Source organism: Macaca fascicularis, chromosome 9, assembly GCF_037993035.2.
Source record: "Macaca fascicularis isolate 582-1 chromosome 9, T2T-MFA8v1.1".
Taxonomy (NCBI): domain Eukaryota; kingdom Metazoa; phylum Chordata; class Mammalia; order Primates; family Cercopithecidae; genus Macaca; species Macaca fascicularis.
In genome coordinates, this window is record NC_088383.1 from 109703670 (window position 1) to 109726182 (window position 22513).

The 22513-nt window shown below is 48.4% G+C and overlaps 1 protein-coding gene across 21 annotated transcripts in view; it reads left to right on the plus strand.

The window, feature by feature from the left end:
- Positions 1-22513, plus strand: part of PAX2 (paired box 2) — a 93781-nt gene that overhangs the window by 12992 nt on the left and 58276 nt on the right. For 16 of the 21 annotated variants that reach the window (XM_045361387.3, XM_045361388.3, XM_015456583.4 and 13 more), the window contains 2 exons: positions 1363-1531; positions 2311-2508. In XM_045361387.3, the coding sequence (XP_045217322.1) occupies positions 1363-1531; positions 2311-2508 (367 nt within the window). The remainder of the gene's footprint in view (positions 1-1362; positions 1532-2310; positions 2509-22513) is intronic. The other 5 variants (XM_074000796.1, XM_074000795.1, XM_074000799.1 and 2 more) reach the window with 1 other exon arrangement.

Sequence of the window (22513 nt, forward strand, 5' to 3'; positions counted from 1 at the left end):
GGTACCCCCCACCTGAGAAAGGGACGGGAGGGAAATGAGGGGGGCACAGATGTCCCCGCTTTCTCCGAAACTCGCGTGAGGCTAGCGGAGCAGGGGCTGCAGGTTGCCAGCCTGGGCCGACCCGACTCGGCCTCTAGAAGTCTCTGCGCTTGGATTGCTCAGTAACTGCAGCTGCGGGTTGATCGCTCTGGGTGCAGGATTTCTAGACTGCTGTAGGCCAGGGAGAATGGGGCACGAGGAAGCACCCTGAGGCCTAGTACCCAGTGGCCACCTCGGCTACGAGATCGGGAGCCCGCGCTGGAACCGGGTTGGAAACCCCGTGCCCTTCTCTTTGCCCGGAGAGCAAAGCCCGAGCCGCTCGGTTTCCTGGGAGGCTGCCGAGGTCTGAGGGGTCAAAGGGACGCGAGTCGGGTTTGGGCCGGCTACACAGGGCGCCCCGATAGTTATTAACCCGCCGGCGCGGCCTATGCCGTGCTACCTGGGCAAGACGGTGGGCCCCAACCAAGCTCTGCGCGGTACGGCAGGCAAGCGAGCCCAAGCAGCCGGCATTCTCTGCCTGCTGCCTGGAGCCCCTGTCGGCCGCCTCCCTGTCACTGAGCGCAGCAGACCCCGGGTGCCTGCCTCATCCGCCTTCCTTGCTCCACTTTAGATACTAAGGAGGTGAAAGAGAGATACGGTCCCCCTACAGATAAATAACATTAGAAAAACTTCCCATCAAAAACAAACAACACAGGAAAAGAGGTAGAAACATTCCGATTACAATTTAATACTTTTTAGGAAAGAGGCAGAGAGCAAAGGTGTGTGTGTGTGTGTCAGGCACTTATCCCCTGTCTGTGCTTGGAGCTCGGATGAACAGTTAGCCGAGCCCCGACGCCCCCAAATCGTCCGCCTCCAAGCCTCGCACGCGCGGACAGCTCCCTGGTTGCCTGCGGCGCAGGCGGGATGCTGCTTCGCACTAGTCCAGTCCTCTGCCTGGCCCTTCCTCTCCTGTCTTTCTTACGCTCTTGCCGCTGGCATGAATTCCCCTTTGGCATTTTCTCCCCTCTCCCCTCTTTTCTGTCATCTGGTTTCTCTCCAGTCCCCCCTTCGCTTTCTACCTTGCGTCGCACGGCCTGAGTCGCCCTCTTGCCCAGCCCCCCAGTCTTCTGCCCAGCGTCCGCGCTTCCGCGTCTCTAGGGCCGGGCGGGTTCCAGTCCCCACTCCTCCGCGTGGTCGTGGGGGTCCACCACCTTTCTTCTGAAGTTCGGCAACATGCCCTTCCGCCCTGCCTGCTTCCTTCGCCCGTCCCGGGCCGCGGACCCTGACTAATGGCTGGTCCCTGCTGTGTGTGGGGTGTTGTGTTTTTTTCTTGTCTCTCCCCAGCAGGGCACGGGGGTGTGAACCAGCTCGGGGGGGTGTTTGTGAACGGCCGGCCCCTACCCGACGTGGTGAGGCAGCGCATCGTGGAGCTGGCCCACCAGGGTGTGCGGCCCTGTGACATCTCCCGGCAGCTGCGGGTCAGCCACGGCTGTGTCAGCAAAATCCTGGGCAGGTGAGGGCTTCGCAGCTGTCCCGTGAGACGCCTTGCCTACTTCCCCGGCCAGCCCTGGGCCTCCGGCCGGAGGACTTAGCCAAAAGTCCAGCCCACCAAGCCGGAGAGGGAGATCCCCAAAGGGGTCTGGAGAGGTGCTCCTTTTGGAGAGAGTATTCAGACGGTGGCCGAAGACCCAGGAGCGAGGGTGGAGCAGTGTCACCCAGTGCCTGCCCTGCCCTTGGTCCCTGGCGAGAAGGTCCCTGGTTTCCGGCTTCAGAAAGGGAAGGATGACTTTCTTAATGGAGTTAAGGCAGACGTTGGGTGCGGGACATTAGAGGAATGGGGTGGGGATGAAAATGGGTCCCCGAGAGGAGAAAAAGCAGCATTTGGGAGGCAGAAGGAGGGTCCTGGTTCCCATAGATGCTCTGTGCCCAGTAGGGAAGGGTTCAAGGTGGTGCCTCAGCCCTGGCCTCCCGGAGACCTTGCAGCGCTGTTCCTTTTGCTCTTCCCAAATGAAAGGCTGGGCTTTCACGCCCACGGGTGCCTATTCGTGCTGGTGCGCACCCAGCCCCTGGTGTGGCCGTCTCTCCGGAGGGATGGTACCCCTTGTCCTCCACTCCGCGGCACTCCTCGTCCTAGCTAAGCACCCTCAGGAAGTCAGCTCAGTCACACTGGGCCTTTTCCCTCCACTCCGCTGCCTCGGCGGGCGGGAGAGTGGCTCAGCAGCTCTGGAACCCGCAGCCCGCTGACCCGCCACCGTCCACTTCTGGCTGACCCCGCCGGCTTTCCCGGCGCAGGTACTACGAGACCGGCAGCATCAAGCCAGGTGTGATCGGTGGCTCCAAGCCCAAAGTGGCGACGCCCAAAGTGGTCGACAAGATTGCTGAATACAAACGACAGAACCCGACTATGTTCGCCTGGGAGATCCGAGACCGGCTCCTGGCCGAGGGCATCTGTGACAATGACACAGTGCCCAGCGTCTCTTCCATCAACAGGTGAGCAAGGCACCCGGGTTTTCAGGGCTGGACTCCAGTTCCTGGCTCCTGCCTGCAGGGGTGTCCCACACCCAGTCTGTGCTCTTTGTCCAGCCTCTGCCCTTTCTCCCTGCTGCCAGCCCAAAATCCTTCCGTCAGGGAAAGGGGACCTGTGAGGCAGAGAGATCGACAGACAGACAGGGCTGTCTGCAGTTCAGGGCTGGGTATTCCCTGCCAGGCTTCTCCCGCAGGCATCCTGGAAATGAATCCAAGTGTTTGTGGTAATTAAGACTCCAAGATTACAAGCATCCAGCCTTGGGATCTAGAGACAATCACAGCCTGCAGCCAGAGCCTTTAAAATGACCAGTGTCTATTCATCCCGCCAAACAGACTGCCCTTTCTAAAGGCTGCTCCTTCCCCAGGGGCAGCCGCTTGTCCTGGTTCCTCCACCCTCCCTGCCAGTTCCCACAAAGCTCACCTCCCAGGAGCCTGGTCTTGCTAGCCAGCTCCACACAAATTTCCGGCCTATAAGCACTGGGATCCGGGCTTGCAGAACAAATGCCAACCACCAGCCAGCAACTGGCAGGGAGTAGAGGAGCTGGACAAGAAGGGGGTGCCAAGCAGGGAGGGAGAACTCCAGACTCTGAGACTGAACCTTGGGTGGTACCCTCAACCACCTATGGTGCCTGTCTCCAGACTGTCTTTGCACTGATGACAGGCTCACACACATGAGGACACCACAGGGCTGAGTCAGCTTGATGTATAGGATATTTAGGTCTCCTGGTCTCCAAACCCCTCCAGCGTGCTCTCAGGGAGAACACATGTGCACACTCCATTCAAGTCCACACTAGCCAGTGTGCCAATATGCCTATCTGTGGTAGCTACAGAACATACAAGCAGCATTGGGCTGGTTTCAAGATCGCAGAACTGTACAAACAGACAGTTGTTCACAGAGTCCCTGCACAAGTCACACACCAGTCAGAAGGAAGTCCCAGACAGCCTTGGCCCCCCATATTAAGACACCCCAAAATGAAAAGAGGGCTAAGCATTTCATAACTTTGTTATTTTTTGCATTCTTCATAAGCTCATTATCAGGACAACTAATAACTCTGATGGTGCCTTATTCTGAAATTGGCATCACATATCAAGGATTTTAAAAATATTTTGCAAATGATATGGAATTATCCCAAATCATCCTGAAAACAGCAGGTAAAATTAGCTGGTAGAATGTACCTTGGCTAAAGAAGATTCCCTCTGCCACACTCATGCTGTAATGTACTGCGAGGCGACCCCAGAAATTATCCCAGTGTGTGCCATCTGTATTAAAATGGTTATTCAGATATGAACAGGGTAACATAATACTGATCAGCTAATTATACACCCTCCGAAAACCCTCCAGCTCCCTGGGCCTGGCTCAGCCAGGTATTGAAAGCGTAGCAATTTGACATTCAGATACCTTCCAAAGGAGCTGGAGAAAGACGCTGGGTGGTTTGGGAGAGGAATAAGCACTTTGCTTTAAAAGCCAGGAGAGGAGGCTGGGGTAGCTTTGGACTGAGGCAAGAGTGGCACTTCGGGAGGGGAAGGGGACAAAGCAATGTTTTACGAGCCATGTAGAGACTCAGTCTCTTGGCTGACTGCTGGTCTTGGGAGTGAGTTGGAACTGAGATCTCAAGAGAAGAACAGCCAAGGGCCAAGAGTGGTCCCGCTGTGTGCAGTGTTGCTGGGACTGGGTAGTAGTCTTCTGCAGAACATTTAAGAGAAATGCTTGTTGTCAGTAATAGAATTTGCAAGCCCTTGGAGAAACCCGAGTCATGTAGGATTTAGGTAATTTGTTTCTCTTGAATGGGGTAGAGGAGTGGCACAACAAGTCAGGTGTGGTGACCCTGTCCAACACCCCCTGCCACTCCCCCCGACAACATGCACTCCTCATTGGCTGAGATGATTTTGGAAGCTGGCTTAGGCATAAGTTTGGAAATGCTTTCATCCTGAAAAGCCATGGAGAGCAAGGGCCAGGTGACCCCAGGATCAAGCTCCAGAGGTCTTGAGGTGCACCCACCAGAATTAGGACAAAGTAGACAAATGAGCCACCAGTGAGATGAGGGTAGGGAAAGAGTAGCCTCAGCTTGACAGCTGTGACAGCTGTAGAACCCACCCAGCACAGAGCCCTGTCACCTGAGGGGCACACAGGCTTCCTTTGGGTGTGGAGAAATAGCCATCTGTGGGCAGGTGTTGCTGGAGATGGAGAGGGAGTAGGAGGAGAGGAACAGGTAAGCCACTAACCATATGGGCAGCCCACCCTGGGTCCGCAGTTAGGCTTTACGGCTGGCTTTGTCTATAAGGAGCAGGCAAACTATTCTCAATTTTGCTCTAGACCCGAATCCTCTCATGGTTCATATTTTGGAAAGAATTCTGGGGATTTCCCAGTGTGCTGCTGAGTTGGGGCTGGAGAAATCCACCTCGGGAACCATGCTGTCATCTTCATCCCTGTAGGTACTTTGCTCTGAAGAGGGAAGGTTTATCTGAGATGTGTTGTTTCATCCAAAAACCTGATAAAAACAGGATGTTTCTGCTGGTTATATCAGAAACTTTGCCTTTTATCAGTTTTGAGAATTCTCACTCACTGTAGGAAGAGCTTGGAGATTTTCCTGTGTGCAGAAAGTATGGTGCACCGGGGAATGGGTGGTTCTTGAGTTTAGAGCTTTGTTGGTTGTGACCTGCCCACTTGTGTTGGGTGCTTTATAACAGTTATGAGTAAGGTTGTGCATGAGCTGGTGATTGGCAAGAAAAGAAGTCCACACATGCTCACCCACCTGAGCCAAAGGTTTTTCAACTTCTCCTCCCCAAAACAGATGCTGTCGCCGCACTTGAAATATGCTGTTATGGTTATAAACTAAATTGCTTTTTCACTCTTTAAAAATGGTTTTGGCATTCTCTGATCCTGTTGCGATAAAGGCGTGGCCATCCAGCCTGTATTTTCCCCTAGCAAATCCTCAGAAATGCCTCTCTGAACCAGAGGACTGGGTCAGGAATGCCTCCCCACTCCCACAGACCACCGTCAAAATTCCCAAGGCTTGACTGGGCTCCTTAGCACGTGGAATTTATCTGAATCTTTCTAAATATTGGGTTACTGATGGCTGAACATGGAGTTGCCAGCTCTTTGGTTTGTACACCGCTGCTGTAAAGGGCGGGTGTTTATAAACAGGGGACTTTAGATTGAAACCTGGTGTGGGAAATGGCCTGGAGAGGGGAGAGGTGGAGGGAGATCCATGCTACTGAAAAAGGAAAAAGTCACCTAGTTACATCGCTGAGCAGTTGTCTAAGCAGGAGGGATTTTCCTGATTATATGCCAAAGTCTTCTGGTTTGGCTGTTACTCTGGGCAGAGAATACAGCTCCTTTGAAAGAACAGGCACAGACCCCAAACAGAGTCTAGGGTTACTGACGATCCCCTGAGGGTGCTCTTTTGGGAAAAGCCGACAATAAGGGTGTCACCTTCTAACTTTTTTAGCTTGCCTAACACTCTTTGGAGTCAGGACACTCTGTGCCCCTAGATCTTTGGAGTGGACCCTGCCAGAATCAGCTTCTCACGGATCTCCCACTATCCACACTCTCTCTTAGCCTGTTAGGCTCTAGGTGAGCACATTCATTCTAACAATGGCAACCTAGGGCTGTGTTAAGGAATTCCATCCTGTGTCATTTGGGTGTCCCTCTTCTGTCATTCTCAGGTCATTGTTCCCCTTGGGTCAGGCAGTGGGGTGACAATGGTCTACCAATTGTTCCTTCAGAGACCTTTCCAAATAATCTGGGAGCCATTCATCCTAGCCCAGGGAATGTTGAAGATATGTTCAGGGCTAGAGTCTGTTTCTCCCTCTCTGAAACTCAGGTTCCAGAACATTGCCTATTCAACTCTTGGACCTGTCTTGGCATGAAGCTGGGCCAGAGGGCGGTACTGCTCACTGCATCTCCATACCTTTGCAGCTGTTTGGTGGTTAGGGCTGTTGGTCTCGTGGCAAACAGACAGGACAAGTTGGAGAGTTAAGAAAAAGACTTCTATCCACACAAGAATGGGAGAAACAAGGACAGGGAACTCGCCTTCTGTGGCCTGAACCTATCAGATTGGGCCCACAAATAGCAGACCAATGCACCAGTTTCTGTCGGAGAAGCCTTGCTTACCTGTCTTTTCCCGGAGACAGTCCCCTACTGTGAGGTTGCCCATCATCAGAATAACATTTGAAACAGGCGTGATGGTTGAAATTCTCATTCCCTAAAATGAGCTAGAGTTGTCCTCCTGAAAAGCCTCTTTTTGTTTTTGTAGTTGTTTTAGCCTGGGCTTCCTGGCCCTCAGTCCTGTTGGTCTGACTGTCTCCCCGTTGGCTGGTTCTGTGGGTGTTCAAGCTACAAAAGGGGTTTCTGGTGATAGCAATGGCTGGTCGCCCTGCCTTCCTACCTCAGCTGGCGGCTCTCGAGAAGAGGCAGACAGGAGGCATTGGGCCTGACAACAGCTCCAGGTGCATTTCACAAGGTGATGCAAAGAAGAAAAGAGAGGAGAGGGAAAACCCAAAATAAATAAATAAATAGTGTCCCAACTGTTCTGAGAACTCAATAAAACAATCACATCAAATATGAAGCGGCATAAATCTTGTGTCTGCACAGGTAACCTACTCAATTGCTTTTATTATCGCTCAGGCTGCCTCCATTTATTACCGTTCATGGCCTGGGCAAAGGAGGCTGCATGGAGGGTGGTCTCCAGTGCAATCCTACACCCTGAGAGGCAACAATCAGCCCATACAGCCAGGGATTTCGATGGGAGCCCAGGAAGGGCCCATCTGTCTGCATGAAAACCAATCAATAACTCTGTAACCAGAGCCCTTGTCACAGGGAAATGGACAACACAACAGTTCAATAGAGGGGCCACAGGGGGAATTAGCCAAGTGGAGATGGGGCCAAACAGGAGCAGACCTTAGAGAAGGGAAACAGGGGTGCCTGGAATAGGGGAGATTAGGGAGGGAGTGGGGATGTGGCAGGGGAGAGCAATAGCTTCATATGCATGTTGGTATTAGATGGGGAGTATTGTGCAACATAGACCCAGGGAATGAGAGGCAATGTTGGAAGTTGAGGTGGTAGGGAACATGTGTTTTAGGCAGCATTTGGGAAATGGACTTGTTCTGGTGCACATGGGATAGTGTGACTATGCATGATGGTATGTGCTTGCGGACTAGAATGTTATAGCTTCTACAGAAAGAGGAACAATAATAGTAACTGGTGTGGAAGATTAATCACACTTCCCACCCACTAACACCCTCTCTGAAAAGGGGTTTTCCTATGATCCCACATGGGATAGAGGTCCTGCTTCCCAGTCTTCTTAGTAGGACTGATGAGGGAGCCCTATTGTTGGCTCCCAGCTTCTTAGGTGTCCAACAATAGCTACTCTGCAGGTTGCCTCTTAATACTCAGGTCTATCTTCAGCCCCCTCCTTGTGTCTACCTGGAATTGGAGTTTTTATATTGAGAGGAAAACGATGGTGTAAAAGTGATGTGCATTCAGTAGAAATCATACTTCAAGTACCCAAACAACCATTCTGTTTTTCACTTTCAGTACAGTATTCAATAAATTGCATGAGATATCCAACACTTTGATATAAAATAGTCTTTGTGTTAGATGAGTTTGGCCAACTGTAAATGTTTTGAGCATGTTTAAGGTAGGCTGGGCTGACCTATGACGTTCCATAGATCAGATGTATTCAATGCATTTTCAATGCACAATATTTTCTTTTTTTTTTTTTTTTTTTTTTTTTTTGAGACGGAGTCTGGCTCTGTCGCCCAGGCTGGAGTGCAGTGGCCGGATTTCAGCTCACTGCAAGCTCCGCCTCCCGGGTTCACGCCATTCTCCTGGCTCAGCCTCCCGAGTAGCTGGGACTACAGGCGCCCGCCACCTCGCCCGGCTAGTTTTTTTTTTGTATTTTAGTAGAGATGGGGTTTCACCGTGTTAGCCAGGATGGTCTCGATCTCCTGACCTCGTGATCCGCCCGTCTTGGCCTCCCAAAGTGCTGGGATTACAGGCTTGAGCCACCGCGCCCGGCCAATGCACAATATTTTCAATGCACAATATTATCGAGCCATTGCCTTATTGTAAGTTAAGGAGCATCTGTACGCTGAAAAGAATTTCTTTTTCACTTCCTATTCTTTAAAAGAATGTGGTATAAAGGGTGCTCATCCGACCTACCAATTCTCTGCATCCCTGCTGTTTCTTCTTACACTTCCCCCACCCCTCCAAGCCAGGTGTCCAGAGCTTAGATTCTTGCAGGGGAAGCAGCTTCAGGTGCAGCTATGCCCACTGCAGCTCCCCAGCCATGCAGGTGAGTCTAGAGAAGGGGAAAGGGCTCCTGAAACTGAGGAGTAGGAAATAGAGTCTCACAACCAATGCCCAAATAGCAAGTGAAATATTAGACAGCTGAAAAATTAAATCATGTTTGGCTTTTCTATCTACCACTGAACTACTAGGTTGAGATGGTTTTCTCTTGTGGAGCAGGCTATTTGTTTTGGGGCTAGCAAGGCATGGCTTGAATATATTCATGATGGTTTGCAGTGTAGAAGTTGATATCTTCTGTGTGTGTGGATTTGTGTGTGTTTGTGGGTGCCTACCTAAGTCTGCTTTTAAGTGAAAAGGCTCTGAGGCCAAGAGGAGAAAAGGGAGGAAGACTCACAGGACATGACCTGCAGTCACAGGCAAGGCTGGACACCTTGTACTTGTACTGGACACCTTGTAATTGGCAAGTAGTCATTAGGCCACTGGGCGAGGTGGCAGCAGCAATAAGGCTAGGCTGAAGATTCCTCATTTCATAATCTAGGCAAATTGGAGCCTCATTTTTCTTCAGTTATTTGCATTGTAACACTCTGTAGTCCAGTTAACCCCCGATAAGAGGGGCTTTGCTACAGTGATGCCACCTTTGTGATGAAGAGCTGTGCAACCAGCTGTCCATCCTCACTTTGACACTTGGGTCCCAGCCTTGTTGGCAGGATTAGTTAGGGACCAACTGCATAAGCAGCCAAGAAGATGCTCTTCCCAGCACAACCCTTCTCCAGAGCTGTGGTCCCGCCGTAGGAGGCATGGCAGCAGCACTGGGACACAACGGCAGGCAGAGCTCACACCAGGGCCAGCCTGCAAGTCTTTCCTCAGTAATCCAGGTGCAAGGAGCATAGGGAAGAGGCTTACTGTTTGTGAGAAATGCAGAGCTGGCCACTGCAGAAGGCTTGGGGTGTAGGTGAGACATGATGTCAGAGGCAGCCGCCTCAGACCTCCTGAGGAGGGCTGGGCACAGGAGAGGTGTTGAGGGTATGGGAAGCTAAGGAAGAATGGTCTGGCCCTACAGGAGAGGGAGCAGCCTCTTGTAGGCTGGGAACTCTCAGGTAAGAGAGGAAGTGTGCAGGAAAGAGTAGACAGACAAGGCTGTAGAGCCAGGGTCCCCTCACGGCACATCCGCGACAACCATGGGAGGAATTAAGCCCTTTCTTTTGCTTTCTGAGAGACAATATAATGAGAACAGATTCTGTGTCTTCCAAGAGAGAAGGAAAGAGAGAGAAAGAGAGCAGGGCAGGAGGAGTGAGTCAGGTGCCATTCTATTCTAGAAAAGTTCAGATTTATTGTAGGGATGTTGGGGAAAGGAAAGCAGTGCACAGAAGTCCAGACTGGGGTTTGCCGAAAGCAATGATGGAGATGGGATGGTTCCAGGAATCATGAGCACAAATGACTCCTGGGCACCAGCGGAGAGAGGTTCCAGAATATAAGATGAAAAGTGGCGAGAACTGGACAAACAGCTGGAGCACATGGGCCCAGTCTACAGGCAGTGATGTAGGAAGACTGGATTTTTAAAAACTCTGTGCTGACCGAATAAAACACATCTTTGGGCCTGATTCCGTCCAGTGGCCAGCATTCAGCAGCCTTTGGTGGACCTGACTGGATGGACTTATCTCTCTGCCTTAGACCAGGGCAGTAACATCCGTGCAAGTGGAAGGGGCTGGGACATTTGCTGGGTCCCTTGGTCCAGAAGCTCCTGGGGAAGGGAATGGAGGAGAGATTATGACTCTCTATAGCCAGAGGAGGAGAGGTGGGGTATGCGTAGGGAGGGGCAGAAAGTGAGGATGAGGACTGGGAGAATAAGGCAGGAAGCAATGAAGCTGAGAGGTGGAAGGGCGCTGCCTTGGGCTGGACAGGGTTGTTCGGGATTGGAGCACATGGCTGAACAGAATGTAGCACTGCAGAGCCTGCAAGGGGAGCTTAGATCTGCTCATCCAAGCTGGGACCTTCGGTAGCCCTGCAAGGTCTTGGGGGTGGTGGGAGGAAGCCCAAGCTCCAGGCAGCTGGTAGTACAGGCTGATGGGCCCCGAGGAGAGGCCCAGAGGTGATGAAGGAGAAAGGGGAAGAGGAAGGTGAGCAGGTTTCTGAGAAGAGTGTGGAGCGAAGGAAATGGCATGGGAGGGAAAGCGGCCTGGCTGGAGTTATGCAGCCCTTTCTGAGAGGGAACCTCGTGAGTCTGCCACACGGCCTGGCTGTAGCTCCTCTCGGCAGGCTGTGAGGTAGGGCAGCAGTGGCTCCAGCCTGGTCCCTGGCAGGCTGGAGAGGGAGAGTTGTAGAGCAGCCAAAAGGGAGGGAGGGAGGCCCCTGCCTGCTGGGGGTTCCAGATTCTAGAGCTGTCTCCACCCAGAGCCTTTGGCCGAGTTGCTCTGGACTTCCTCCTCTGCCTGCCGTCAGTCCTTCCTGAACCACAGATTTCTCTCTGCTGCCACTTGGAAACAGAGCAAGCCAGGAACAGGACCCATGGCTCCTGGCAGGGCTGAGGCAGGGCAGCAGGCTGGGAGGACAACTGTGTTCACCCTGTAGGCACAGTAGAGTCAAGCAATCAGAGAGGAAGGATTGAAGAGGACTGGGAGAGAGGGGAGCAGACAGAAAGGGAGAACAAAAGCGGCCCCTGAGCATGAGCAAATGGGAGTGAGCCCTGGGGGCTGCTCTTCCTGGTCCTGGTGCTCCCTCTTGGCTTTGGGGTCTTTGCTCAGCCCAACTGCCCAGCCCATACCTGGCAGGCAGGTGATAGAAGCTGAAAGGCATGAGGATTCTGCAGGCAGCTTCTGGCCTGCTGGACATGGAGGCAGTCAGGAAGGAGACACTCATATCGCCCCTTAGTCCAGAAGCTTTCATCCTAATTTTGAAGGTCAAGCAGTGGTGCCTGCCTTAGCGTGTTGTCCCAAGAGAAGTTAGTGATGTGTTGGGAGCCTCTGTGCACGGCTCTGCTTTGGAAAGACTATGTGTGCTGGTGGTGTCTAGCTAAGCCTGCCTTCTATGCCCTGGGAAGCTGTCTAAATGGCTCTGGCTCCCAGGGAGCTCTCGAAAGGAGTCAGTCTTGTCAAACTGGGAATTGGTGGTTTGCTATTCAGAAGGCTTCCGGCTAAAGGGATTGTTTGGTCCCAGAATGAAAGTCCCTGCTATCACTGCCTGTTTGGGATGCTAGTGAATGTTCCCTGGAGAGTACATGGTTGAAGGGACAGTAGACATCCTGATGGGTCAATGAGCAGGGGTCCTGAAAGATACACACAAGGCCCCGACACATCTGGTCTGTGTGCATGCACATGTTTGGGGATGTGAACGCTTGTGAGCAGTGTGCATTTGCTCTGCTAGATGAGTGAACCAAGATGTGTATGATGGCCAGGGTGGAGGGTGCGTGTAGTATCGCACTAGGAGAACTGGAAGCACTTGTTTCGTGTGTGTCTGCTGACGTCCTCAAAGGGAGCATGTGTTTAGGCAGAGACAAAGATCAAGATAGTTACCTCCTTTTATCATTTGCAGAGTGGATACCACACTCCCTTCCCCTAGTACCTTACTTTTCTTCCTCTTTCTCCTCCTCTTCGTTCCTCAGGTTAGCTGGTTTGGGTTAGGGGGCCAATCTCAGAAGACTCTAATTAAAGAGTGAGGAGAATCTGATAAGATAAGGAAGGCCATCTTTCCTCTAGGAACCAATGGAGGTTTCATGTTCCCCACTCCCCGCTGCTTCCCCGAGGAGCTGACACTAGGGCAGGCAGCCTTCCGACTGTGACTGTCTGGAGTCTGGGGGAGCCAGAGAGAAGGAGGTATGACCGGGGTTGGGACTCGGGTTCCTTACCCCATTTGCAATGGTCCTGGAAGGGAAACCCTAGCAGACTCCAGATGAGAGTGAGGGGAGGGTAGAAGAGACACGGCAGAAGACGGGAAGAGAGAAGTGGGAGCCAGATGTGATCAACACAGACATGCCCCGCTAAGGCCTAGTTTTTGGCCACAGAAATGGACTGTACAGGGTGGGGTGTGGTATCTTTTTTTTTTTTTTTAATTAGGGAGGGGGCTATGAAGTCATTTAGCCCGTCTTTGGGGCTGAGCACTTAGCTCCTGCACAGGGTACAGCCCTGGTAAGGTTTCAGCTCCTCCTAGAAACAATGCTCACCGGCACTCTCGACCCTCTGCCCTCCCACCCAGCACATGTACTTTTCTTCTTCCCCCACCCTCATTTCCCCTGAACTTGGCTCTGTGGATCAGGTCACTCCTGGCCCCGTGGAGACAACCAGGAAGGCCATGCAGACTCCCTTAGGAGATGACCTCCCAGGGTGGGTACAAAAAAAGTTGAGAGAAATTCATTTCATGGCCAGTGGCTGCTTAGAAAAGGCGATTCCAGCATCCGAATGTGATAAATGTTAACTGAGCATTAATCGCATTAAAGAGGGCCCTATAAACTTTTCATTTCTAATTAAATTCGTCCAGTGATGCTGCCCAAGCGAGTACTCTGGGCCTTTGTTTATGTGGAAAATTAAAATGCAAATACAATGGGATTTATTTCCAGGAGTGGAGTGATGGTCTGGCCCCTCTGGCTACTGGTCTCCAGGCCTGTCAGGTCAGGTGACTGCTTCTTTGGAGGTGCTGTCCCCCTGGTGACAGATTCTTGTGTGAAGGGAGAGGCCAGAGTTCAAGGTCAAATAGAGTTAGTAAATGGGGAGAAGATGTGGAAAGAATTGAAGAGAAGGAGAAAAAGGCAATAGATTACTAGAAATATAGGGAGTCATTGTTCTGGTTTCCCACCCTCCTTCCCCACCAGCTCACACTTCTAGGAGTATAACCCCCAAAACCGTAATTGTGAATATCACCACAAGCCTCCTCTGCAGCTATGAGATGAAGGGGTACATGGGAGAGAGAATTTGGAGGAAGCAGCCCTGCCAGGCTCGGCATGATGGCTCACACCTATAATCCTAGCACTTTGGGAGGCTGAGGCAGGAGGATCGCTTGAGCCCAGGAGTTTGAGACCAGATTGGGCAACATAGTGAGGCCCATCTCTATTAAAAAAAAAAAAAAAAAAAAAGAACTAAGTGGCCATCAGGAAGGGTCAAGGGCCTGGATTTATCTCCAGCAGTTTGAGGGTCAGCTGCCGTCCACATTAGGGTTTCACTGGGCTCTTCCTGCCAGTGCCAAGTGGCATTGACATGGGGCAGTGAAGCATAGAGGCACAAACCGAGGAGAACATTGTGCATGCGCGCCTGCACGCACGCAGCCTTCTTGCACATAAGGAGAGCCAGTTTCTCATAAGAATAAACAAATGTCCCTTGCAAGGAGTCCTTTAGTGCCATGATCTCTTTGATAAAAGTGGTAATCCTAAATGGTACTGAATGGAACAATCTAAAGTTCCTATTTACTAAAAACATAAATTAAATCGAGGGGAGAGAAAACCTGCATAAGAAAAATTAGTTGGATATATCAGTTAGAGACACTGAAAGATAGCTATGCTGCTTTCTGGATAAGGAAGTTGTAAATAGCATTAAAAAGTCAAGCAGGAAAGGAAATGGAGGTAGGAGAAATGATAAAAGACAGAGCACTAAATCACAAATAGGGGTACATGTACAAAGTCACAAACCGGCTTTATGCCAAGCTTTGCAGAATCCACAGCTTGGACTGACAATACATAGTGATGTTAAATGCACAGGCACGCAGGCTTCCAGAGAGTGTCAGTATGCAGAGGGTGGACTGGTCGCACCATGGGCAAGCTGTTGTCTGTGCTGGACTCTGGGATTGATCCATCGGTTCCTCCATGCAGGGATCTGATTGGGTACAGGTCAGTAGGCAGTCGAAGATACAGCTGTATGAGGTTTTTAAAGGTCTTTAAACACATGAGTCTCTTGTGAGCTGGATCCACCTTCTAATGGATCTCCAAGGTAGCAACCCATTCCCAGAACACTGCCTGCTTGACTGGTTTTGTCAAATAGCTGCTACCTCTCTCCTGTTTTGTCTGTTTTATTCTGGGCTATTCTTTTCCTTTTTAGTGTTCACTTATGCCTCTTGGAAATGCATGAGCACTTGCTGACAAACAGGTTAATGACTGTGGCAACTCCCAAACATCTGGATGGAAACCAAAACTTTAGTCAATCATCTATAAAGGTTGTCGATATGATGCCAAAGATCTGGCGATTTAGAAATGTCCACATAATTGATTGAATTTCTCAGTTTTTCATCCAGGCACAGAATCAACACATTGGGAAACACCTGTTTTCAGAGAAAAATATTCCAGGAAACAAAGTGTTTTGGTTAGAAAACATCTTTGATGTGTTTGAGTCTGATTTCTGGCTTGAAAGGAGGCTGGGCTGGGCTCTAAGTCAAGTGGAGATCTGGTGGTTAGAGTTGTTAGTATTGGAACGAGCACAGCTGGTGAGAGGTTTCCTTCCCCGAAAGTCGGGGCCAGGAGGGCAGGTCCCTTTGTCCAGAAGCTTAGGCTGTCTGTTAGGCCTGGTTTCTCTAAGGGACTCCACTTTGCCATTTTAAGGGAGACTGTCAGGTTCTTAATACATGTGACTTTTTCTTCATTTATCTTTTCATTCATCCATTCAGAAGCAAGTAGGTGCTTAGCAAACACCTACTATGTGCCAGGCAATTCACATAAAGCTATGTGGCATAGTGTTAGAAAGCAGGCTCTGGGGAGAAACTGCCAGAGTTTGAAGCTGGCTTCCCTACTCACTGGCTAGAGGGTACTGGGTCCATCTCATATCCTCTCTGGTCCCCAGTTTCTTCACTCATATAATGTGGCAGATAATCATGTAGGTCTCTCGTAAGTTCTCGTGAGGGTTAAATGAGTGAGTCCACATAAACCTGCTTAGAATTGCACCTGGCAAGTATTAAGTGCTCAATAAATGCTAGTTATTATTATTGCAGTAGTAATCATCAAGTCTGTATTTCTTGTTATGTGTCTGTTTCAGTGTGTATGCATTCTGCTTTGTGTATACACACACTGAAAATTTTTTTTTTTTTTTTTTTTGAGATGGAGTCTAGCTCTGTCGCCCAGGCTGGAGTGCAGTGGCGTGATCTCGGCTCACTGCAACCATTGCCTCCCGGGTTCAAGCAATTCTCTGCCTCAGCTTCCCGAGTAGCTGGGATCACAGGCACCCGCCACCACGCCCGGCCGATTTTTGTATTTTTAGTAAAGACAGGGTTTTACCGTCTTGGCCAGGCTGGTCTTGAACTCCTGACCTCAGGTAATCCGCCTGCCTTGGCCTCCCAAAGTGCTGGGATTACAGGCGTGAGCCACCATGCCCGGCTGAAATATTTTTAAGTAAAAAAGTTTGAAGAGCCAAAAGGATATTCTGTGAACAGAATTGTGTATCATGAATGCCAGTGAGAATCGTAGTCTCTCGTGAGCCCAGATGGATTTAGAAAGAGGACCCACTCAGTGTGTTTCCAGAAAAAAAGACCCTCTATGATTCAGTAATCTGACCATTGAGCAGAATTTAGTCAGATAATTGTCCCTTTGTCAACTTTGAGAGCCCAGCCCTTGTGTGTGTGTGTGTGTGTGTGTGTGTGTGTGTGTGTGTGTGTGTGTGTGTACTTCATATAACTGCACACTCCTTCTCTTGGATGAGCCCATTATTGCTTGAGGAATTGAAAGTTAGCATTTTCTGGGCTTCATGGCATTTTTGTAGGTTGTGGCGCTTTGCATTTTGTAGGTTTTTTAAAAGATAAAATGAAATGGTAGTGGGGAAAAATCCTTATTTGATGCATTTGAAGTGTTCCACTGGTTCTTAAATGTCATAGAGGGGAGAGGAAAGGGAGGTAAACAGGAAGAGGACGGGAAGAGAGGAAAGAAATGGAGATAAGACAAAGGAAGAAGAAAGAGGAAAGGGAGAAGTGAGCATATATTTAACAAATTCAAACCAAATCTGTCTATTCTTGTCTGGCATGTCTGGATATTCTAAGGAAGCATGGGAGTTTGACAATCATTGCAGTTATTTCCATTGCTAAGGAGTAAAATTTTTTAAGAAAAAAATTTCAGGAAAAAATTACTTTGGGCTTAATCTATTTGATGCAATGGCTCCAACTAACTGGACAACTGCAAATTCTATTTATTCTTTGCCTGACAAGAGTAAAGATGAAAACCAACGTTTCCCAAACTCCCAACTCCCAAAGATGTGTTTCTCATCTTTATGGGAACTTTCATGGAACAAGACTGAGGTGCGATCCCATTCTTGCCTCAAGTTCTCCCTGCCCCCTTGGCTTAGTTAGGTGACCAAGTTCAGCTCAATGGCCATAAGACCCACACCCAAATACCTAAACAGTCGCTTATCTGATACCTTTTATACCTTTTGCATCGTTCTCAAATTCATAGATTTCATTATTCCTCATTTATGCCTATTAGCTGGTAAAGGTTCTGATTTTAAAATTAGAAAGTAAATGTTTTTAATGAACAAAATTAGAATCCTGAAAGCTCAATCATCCTTACATTTTTCTTGTAGTATGAAACAAGTCAAGGGTTGCCTATTCATTACCGGATGCAGGGCCAGATGCTGCCCTCTGTGTGGGCATGGGCAGTGGTGAGCTCTGTAAACCCCCAGCCCCTGCCACTGCCCAGATGGCAGAGAGAGAACTACCCTCTGCCCCTGTGCTACTTGGCTGCAATTTTTGCACTTCTCTGCTTAAAACACACACACACACACACACACACACACACACACACACACCTTAATTTGTCTTAGGATTTTATGTACACTAGCACATATGTGTACATGTTTATACACATACATAGGTCAACCTTATGGCTGCTTTACTCAGAAAGCCTTTATATTTATCATCATTATCATCATCGTAGTGGTTAGCAAGTGCTTACTACAGTAGGAACTATTATAAGCATGTTACATGCATTAATTGATTTAAGCATCCTAAACAACCCCATAGGGCTTTATAGGATTGTTATAGATGAGGTAGCTGGAGTACAGATAAGTTAAATAACTTGCTCAAGGTCACAGGGTAAGTAGCAGAAGTAGGATTTGAACCCATGCAGTCCTGGCTCAAAACCCACATGCTTATCCCCTATGTCATACTTCATATCTACTTTGGATCAAGGGAAGTGCAGGCATAGGCAATCTCTTGGGGAACTCTGTATATTTTGCAGTCTCTTACAAGCTCAAAACAGGGACCCTGCACCCTAGCAGATGGTCACACCTCTGTGTGTCTCTGTAGTCTTCCATGGTGTGTGTTCCTCAGTGCAAGTCACTGCTGAGCCACGTCATCTGGAGATACTGGGAAGGAAGAAGATGCTAATGGCTAGAGCCACAGAGTAGAGTGGAATGGGGATTCTTAGAACTAGAGTTTATGCTGCTGTTCCCATTGGGATTGGGAAGTTTGCCCCCATCCATCCTCTTCTAACTGCAGCAAGGATCTGGACTCTCAATTGGCATAAGGTTAGGTCTAGGGGCTTAACTCTCCAAATCAGGCAGACCTGTTCTCGTTTGGTAAAGTCATAACTGTTCAGCAGAGCAGGGACATTTGCTTCCAAGAAGAAAAGAACCGTATTTTTGGTCATCAAGAAGATATTTGTCCTGCATCTCTAGAATCTTCCTTCTGAAAAGCAGCAGTGCAAATGACCAGGCCAGAGTAAGCTAAAAGAGCTAAAGGATGGATCCTCTCACCCACAACCGCACCAAGAAGGCAATTAAAGCAATTACCGAATCGTACACCACCACCCAGATCCAGCATCGTTACTCAACCCACATCACCAAGGAGACATCCATTAACCTAATCTCTAAGACATACATTAGGGAAAAAAGATGCTGATATGATCAATGAACACAATAATTCAAAGCAGAAACACAGACACTGCCACCAAACAATACTCACATTCCTCCAACTCAGTGTTACACAAAGTGCAGCCACCTCAATACAATACCACAAAACACCAAGTAACAAACATTAAGCCAGCTGCCGGAATGCGTCAACACAATGCAACAATACAAGATAATGCGCAACACAATTCAAACTCTGCATCCCATAGGCACACCCATACCCACAGGCTGAAATCATGTGGCCACTTGAGCCACGTGGGCAGGCACACACAGAGAGAGCCAGTAGCGCAGCACCCAATTCTCCTGCACACCCAGCAGAAAACGATCGCAGCTGCAGTCCTCCCAAGCACAATGCAGCCTGCCAGAAAGCAGCAGCACCATGCCGTTTCTCCAGCAGGTGTATGTGTCCAGACCATCACCTCTAATAAGGCCTCTGGGCTCTCATTGCTAGTAAGAGAGTAAACTGTCCCCTGAGCCTGCTTCCTGAGACAGGACAATTCAGTTCTATCTTGGTTGGGATTTAATAAGACTTCACTGTTACTGAAAATGACAGAGCTCCAGGGATAAAGGGAAAGGTGGTGGTGGGAGGAGAGCTCACCAAGCTGGGTGCAGGAATCTCCCTTCCTCTACCCAGCCCTACCTTCTGTGGCCATTCCAGAGCCAAAGCCCTCTTGCTGGGTGTTCATGGAGTATCGATTCAGTCTGCAAGCAATTTTAATATTTCTTCAGGGACTTTCCAGCAACAGCACAAGTCATTAATTCACCCTCCCAAATTGCTTATTCAATAGCAGGAACATGGCTCCTGAATAAAGTCCCAGAATTTATGTGACTCGCACGAGTCAGGAGGTCAAACAACTGTTATGGAGCGAAGTTAAAAATCCAAATAAAATATTGACACTTTTTTGGGGAGGGGGAGGGGGGGAAGCAAAGGTATTTAAAATAGGTTTTTGTTGCAATGCCCCCAGGATAAAGAATGGAAGGAGACTGAAGACAAGTTGGAGTTTATAAAATCAATGGAATTTATTGCACAGCTACTTGGCATTTAATAATTCTCTCATTTCCACATCCCCCTCCCCCACCCCATCCTGGCCATAGACAGAGAGATACACAGGTATACAAATGCACATTTATGTACATCAATACTGGTGCATGGACCAATATAAAAACATGATTGTGATGTGAAAATCTCAAACACCCCGGGAAGGGAACAGTGATGGTGTAGTCTCGCTGTAGTTTACATATTTGACAGAAATGGGCATAACTTGGCAGGTATTCATGAAGTAGGTTTTGATAAATATATCCACTATTATAAATCTTAGATCAATGCATTGGAGCAGACCTGAATATAAAGATACACTAATCATAGAAATGGATCCTCAAAACAGAAATTGAGAAACATCTATATGTAGTATCATCATGCAATCATGTACATGATTTGGAAACTAGATAGGTGAAAATAATTTGGAAAATTTGCCCCCCAAACCTACCAGTGCATATAAAATTCACTGAAGCCTATAGCCACTTAATCTAAAATTGTGGTTTGTTTGTAACGCAGACATGATGCTTATCAAATACAGCTATGGCACATGCATGGGAGAGAATAAGCATGTTTAAAATCACAGCTACATGTGCTCTCTGTTAATTGTCTACATATATAATTGCTCAATTTTCCAAAATCGTGGATATGAAAAGGCTGAAGGAAAAATTTGTTCATGTCCAAATAGTTAATATATATATGTGTGTGTATATATATATGTATATATATATAAATTTCCCAAAAAGGTCAAATGGTTCATTCTACAGACATTGAAGTCACAAGCCTGGATCCAATGTCTGGCTCTTACCCGATGCACATGTATAAATAAAAAAATAATTGAAAAAAAATAAAAACCAAACAAACAAAAAAATTCTGGCTCCAGTGCTATTAAGCATGTGACTTTGGGCAAGTTGCTTGGCCTTTCTGTTGTTTCTTAGGCAAAATAGAGAGGATGGTTATTTGATAGAGTTATGGTTGAATTCGAATGAGAAAATACATTCATTATAATGCCTGTCATACAGTGAATACGAAATAAATGATAGTTATTGTTTTTACTATTATTAAATTCAGCTCTTCTATTCAGGCCTAGCCTCTCAGAGATTCTACCATCTGTTCTTGATATGACTGACTTATTCTATTCAATGGTTAGCAGCATAAGTTCTGGAGTGAGACACTCAGATTTAAATTCTGGCTGTGTTACTTAACAGTTGTGTGACCTTCTGTAAGTTACCTAACCTCTCTGAGTCTCAGCTTCACACCTGTAGGTTATGGACAATAATCTCATAGGTACTTGTGAGAATTAAGTTAAATAATCTGCATACAGTGCTTTGCGCAGTGCCTGGTACATAGTAAGCATATATTGGCCCACTGTGTCCCTTAAGATTCTGTCATTGTTATTATTGGCCAGGCGCAGTGGCTCATGCCTGTAATCCCAGCACTTTGGGAGGCCGAGGTGGAAGGATCACTTGAGGTCAGGAGTTTGAGACCAGCCTGGCCAACATGGTAAAACCCCGTCCCTACTAAAAATACAAAAATTAGCTGGGCGTGGTGGTGCGCACCTATAATCCTAGCTACTCGGGAGGCTGAGGCAGGAGAATTGCTTGAACCTGGGAGGCAAAGGTTGAAGTGAACTGAGATTGTGCCATTGTACTCCAGCCTGGGCAACAGTGTGAGACTCCATCTCAAAAACAAACAAACAAACAAACAAAAACAAAAAACAAGAGCATATTATTGTTATTGTTAATGATATTCATTTGTTATTGAACAAATAGTTATCAAGTACTTACATTATACCAGACACCATTGCTAGGTGCTGGGGAAAGACAGTCATGAGAAAAATAGCAGTGACATCTGCCCTTGCAGAGCTCAGAGTTCAGGGAAGGACTCTACTATGTGAATTGAGTAAGCAAGAAAACAAGGTTTCAGCTCTGTGCTAGACCCTGAGAGGAAGAGGGAAACAGAGAGAAATAGATTGGAAAGCTAGGATAGAGCCAGATTAGGGAAGATTTTGAAGGCTGGGCTGAAGAATTCTGAATTTATCCTACAGGTGATAGGAAGTGATTGTAGGGTTTAGCCGTATCACATTCTTTCAAGAAGAGACAGGGAAAGACTGATGGACTGTTTTTGAATGCCTAAATAGGTGAGAGGTAGGAAAGGCTAGAGGTAGGGAGGCCAGGCAGTCACTATCAGGCCCTATATCTGCTCCTGCTCAGGTGACTGCAGAGGGAGGTGGGCATGCCTGTGGTGGGACGGGAGTAGGTGATGGACAGGTGCAGAGTGGGAGACTTGATCCCAGCAATGAATCTATAGCAGTACCTTGTTCACCTTATATCAAGCAGTCTTCAAGCCTCTGGAGCTTCCCAAGAAGGACCATGGGGGTGGACAGCTGGTAGACTCCAGCTCTAGCCAGAAGCTCTGACAGATGAGGGCAGGGCCAGTGGTGAGAGAAGCTAGTCTGATCACGCTCTGGGCTTGGCATGCACCGCAGACTGGTTTCCAAATGGTTAGTTAAACACATTGCCCCTTAATTTTTAAACCTATGCATATCTTGAAGTTAAATCAATCCATATGCTTACCATTCATCATATAAACCATCACTATTGCCCCCTTGGGCCAGCCCCATGGCCCATCGAGCCTGGTAAATTGTCTCTGGCCTGGGCTTTCAGGGGCACGAGGTGGAAGGATAATCGCCCTCAATGCCAGTCTTTGAAGGCTAAGTTGATGCAGAATATATGCCTGGTATCTAAGTAACCTACTTGGAATTTGGAATTTATCATCCTGGAGTGTACCAAAAACCATTTTGAAATTATTTCAATTTTTGGCCGGGTGCGGTGGCTCAAGCCTGTAATCCCAGCACTTTGGGAGGCCGAGACGGGCAGATCA